Source organism: Somniosus microcephalus, chromosome 8 (genome assembly GCF_052327205.1).
Source record: "Somniosus microcephalus isolate GS21.2 chromosome 8, FLI_Smic_1.0, whole genome shotgun sequence".
Classification (NCBI taxonomy): Eukaryota; Metazoa; Chordata; class Chondrichthyes; order Squaliformes; family Somniosidae; genus Somniosus; species Somniosus microcephalus.
Genome location: NC_140994.1, coordinates 39287727 through 39292135, shown reverse-complemented (window position 1 = coordinate 39292135; position 4409 = coordinate 39287727). Strand labels below are relative to the sequence as shown.

The 4409-nt window shown below is 40.4% G+C and overlaps 1 protein-coding gene across 1 annotated transcript; it reads right to left on the bottom strand.

Moving 5' to 3' along the window:
• Positions 1-651: 651 nt before the first annotated feature.
• LOC147113473 (homeobox protein HMX2-like) lies at positions 652-3071 on the bottom strand. Its single transcript, XM_085994018.1, has 2 exons — positions 2512-3071; positions 652-1333 (listed from the first exon to the last, which is right to left on the bottom strand). Exons 1-2 carry the CDS (start codon positions 2774-2776, stop codon positions 795-797), a joined length of 804 nt encoding a protein of 267 aa, XP_085850144.1. The 5' UTR covers positions 2777-3071; the 3' UTR covers positions 652-794.
• Positions 3072-4409: the final 1338 nt, after the last annotated feature.

Below are 4409 nucleotides of genomic sequence, written 5' to 3'. Positions count from 1 at the left end.
TATGAGAATTGCCAACTGTAATCTTTTGCACAAAAAGTTTTACGCTTAGGTGATAGCAACACATTCAGATTGCTTTGGGTGTATGATAACGTTTCGGCAACATTACACACAACGCTCTACTTTTTTCTGTTTCAGGTTTTCAATTTATTCATTTACCCTATAAACAAAATATCCTTATATAAGGTTAGACATGTCGTACACACCTGTCTGTATTTCCTGTTGCAAAAACTATAACAAGCGCCACTATGTCAGTGTTGCTTTCGGTGCCCTGAGTGAAATAGTTCTTAAAAAAAGCAAACAATGTGCATAGTAAGCAGGTATATTGTTCCTTCTGTATCATTGTTGTCTATGAATTTCCCTTGTCGAAAAATGACTTGCTATTATGTCAAAAATGAATTCCTAGCACCAAAGTCGAGTAATATGCTCAGTTCAGGTGTATACTTTGTGGTTCCCTGTTATCCATTAAGAAATATTCTTATAATCAGTACAGTACTTCATTTTCTTCAGGTGTGTGTTTTTTATATCCTGAAATTTCTATTTTGATGTGAACATTTTTAGCATAATGCACCCATCTGCAATTGTAGGAAATAAATAAGACTTATTATCAAATAAGAAACTGCAAAATAATCCATATATACACTGTATATTTAATACAATTTATAGAGAAGCACATTGTCTTTATAATTATGCAAGTGGTTGCATATAAGAAAGATATATTTTAAACAGATACGGATATTATATAAATATACAATTTAATTGTTAAACAATTATAAAGAGACGTGGAGCAGAAAATGTCAGTATTCGACTTTGTTGTAGAGGTTGTAGAAGGGAAGAGCTGTGAGGTTGCTGCCTGGGTAGTACAAAGGAGCTGGGAACGCGATTGATCTGGGGACTGGCACCCTCAAAAGGGAATTGTCTCTGAAAACTAGAGGCATTCCTACTAGAGTCTGCGCTGACGCGTGGGCCATGTTGGCCGCCTCGAGTTCTGCTGAGAGCTGCCGCTTCCACTTGTTCCTGCGGTTCTGGAACCAGGTTTTGACCTGGGTCTCTGTGAGCTGGAGGCTGGTAGCGAGACAAGCCCTTTCCGAGCTGCTCAGGTAACGTTTCATGTCGAAGGTGGATTCTAGTTGGTAGACTTGGCTCCGAGAGAAAACGGTGCGAGTCTTCTTCTTGGCCGGATTCCCTTGCCTGTCTCCCTCCCTCTGTCTGTCTGTTGATGTCTGCGTGCAATTTTTCTCTTTTTCTTCCTTGTAAACCTGACCATCTTGCGACAGGTACTGCTGCCTTCTTTCCGTGCTTTCCTGCCCAGCGCTGCCAACTCCTTTAGAATTACCTAAAAAGCAGAAAAAATAAGGCATTTCTCAGATATATTCTTACTGATCTTTGAAGTCCTCATCTTTCCACTACACCTCTACCTTTATTATTATATATATATAATATACTAAAATAAGACTCACTTGCGGCGTCAACACGCCAAGAATAACGGAACAACACATAGTTTACATTCATTTTGATAATGTTTTTCTGCTCTGGAATGCCGGGACGCATGACATGCATCACTGCTTGAAAACTTAACATGAGAAACTGCCTTTAAATATAATTAAAACTATATTATAAGGTGTCAGTGGAGAGCAAGAATGAAGTTTTAATATTGGGTGGCAAGGAAACGTATTTTGCCAACTCTATACGCTAACATATTGTAAACTATCCTGCATTAATATACAACCTATATATGCCTCACCTGTATTTTCTATATTTTCTGTCATAATTTTGCTACATGCCGTTGCTTGACTCCGTTGTTCAGGCTTTTTAAACTCAGTGAAAGACGAAGGGGGAAGTATATTCCCTAATTTGTATTGTAATTTGCGATATTAAATTTGATGAAAATAAATGGTCATATAAGTACATTATAGCCCCGAACCAATGTGGTGTGAATGATGGCAGGAACAGGACTGCTGTCGTAGTCTCGTACCTGGGGCTCCAGTCATAACGTGGCTGTTAAACTTAAATCCTTGAATTCTATTTACCAAATGGTTGTGTTATTTTATGAAATGCTAAATTGCTGGTTTCAAAAGTCAATCGTGCGAGTGTTTTCTGTCCGCAGTGAAATATGAAATGTCCTTTCTGTTTGCACAATGCAGCTTCACCGACTAAATCCATCCAAAGTATGAGAGACCGCAGATACTGTCTGATCTGCTGAGCGTTTCTAGCATTTTCGGTTTTTATCTAAGAGTCATCGTTGGATTGTAATGGGTCGAGAATGTTGGGACATGCTTGGGCGTTAGCGACAATCCTGTCAGGGACATTTATATATTGTATTACGGCACAACTTATATATATATATATATAATAAATTTAAAAAATCAAGTATAAATCCTGTTTAAATTTAAGCATGATATTAAGGGCAAGCGTATCGTGTTTCTCAAATCAAATTATTTGTTTAACACTATACGCGAAAAGGAGTTGAGGATAATGGTGCACGATAAATATAAAGGATTTTGCTTTACTTACTCACACAAGTGTAGCTGATAGTCTGGTGTCTGCGACAGGGCTCGGTGGGGCCAGAGTCAGAACAGAAGCAGGCTAGGTCTTTGTATCCTTCCTCGGTTAACTCTTCGTCCGAGGAGTCGGATAAACAGCGCTTCCTGGCATTTACTTTTGCATTGCCTTTGCAACCTGTGCGTTCTTCCTCCGACGTGGTCCCAAGTATGGACTGTATCGTAAAGCTGGAGATCGGGGCTGGAGAACACTTTGTGATGTCGTCTTTGTTGCTCATTCTGTGTTCATAAAAAAAAAAAGAAAATAAACTTACTTACTTACAATCGCTTGCAGAAGTGTTAGACTGCGTATATTGTTGTGGCTTTGTTCTGCAGTCGCTTTCCCTGAGCATGCACGGGCTGAATGCATTCTCTGCGTCCCGTAAACCTGTATTGATCTGCTGCCTAGTCAGTGGCGTTGGCTGATTTGCATGTAGGTTTGAGTTGCTGCAGCCAATCAAAAACAGCAGTCAGTCCCGGAAATTTTGAACTTTACACAAGCGGAGGGATGATTAGGTTAACCCAAGGATTTGATTGATTGTTGATGTTTGCGATGTTAAAACATATTCTTGCTTTGGAGGAGGACGATGCAATACAGTGTGACAATAGATGCGGCCTCAATGCGCGCACGTGGTGATACTGACTTGTTTGCTTGTTTGAAGTTTTAATGAACGGTAGGCTACGGTACAGGTCACTTGACAGTGTGACCGTCTGGCTAGATACTGGGCTCAGTGGAGGCTGGTTATTGCTCACTGGAAATCAGGAATGGGGCCGCTAATAGTTACAGGCTTATAAAAAGAGTTAGATTAAGTTGGTAACTGTTGTTCCTGAGTCCTTCTGCGGTGATGTTGCTGTTCTCGGGCTGGGTAATGTGGGTTTGCCATAAATCAGAATTTTCACAATTATAAAATGTTATGAGAGAATTTTAGAGTAAAGAACACTATTCAAACGGGAAATTAAAATTGCAAAATTCCTTTTATTTGTTTTGTTGAGATCTAGAAAATCTGAAAATCGTGACTAATTCTTCATTTCCATTGTGACAGATGTGGCCCGGTTTGGTGTAGGCCTCCCTCTATTTGTAATTGTGAAGATTGGTGGCGTGAGTACTAGGCTGTGACTGCAGCAGCCTAGCGATAGTGAGATCAGCGAAATGTTGGGTTCTGTTTCAATAGTGGAACTCATTTATGGAACGTTCATTTCTGCAAAATGCAAATTCGACTGCAGTCGAGTTTTATGCTGTGTTTAGTGTAGAGGAGGTTACCATGATCTCACCTGGAGCCTTGCGAGACTGTAGTGGAAGCTGGCAACAGATTCCGCGAATAACAAAAGGCATTCGATTTGTTGAATGAGTTTGGTTTTGTGTCTGAGGTTACCCATGTACTGTGGCTGCCTATGGACATCGACGCTGACTGGTACTTTGGATTGAATCTGATTACTGGTCTGTAGAAGATTGAGCGGCTCTGTCTGGGTTGCTAGTAGGCTTAAACTAGTAACAGATCTTGATTGATTTCGGATAGTGATGGTTTCTGGTTACTATAGGTACATTTGGCTGCTAAGGGCGCCTATAAAGTACTTCCACCTAGATGGGTTTTTTTTCTTAACCGAAGGCTGAATACGTTTGGATACTTAACCACCACCAAGCTTAGTATAGTAATTTTAATACCAATGGAGTGCTACTATTGGTTGGAAACCGGCCAGGGTGGGTGAGTTTGGTTGAGGTTGAGTTATCTAAACTTTACCAAAACCTGAATGTTGACTAGGGGGTGATGGTAAACTTGGTTGCCAATCAGTGCTCTGATTGTAGCTGGTGGCTGAGATTTGAGCAGCTGACGGTTGCTTCTCTTTCTTTCGAGCTAGGTTTGGCACTGGAGT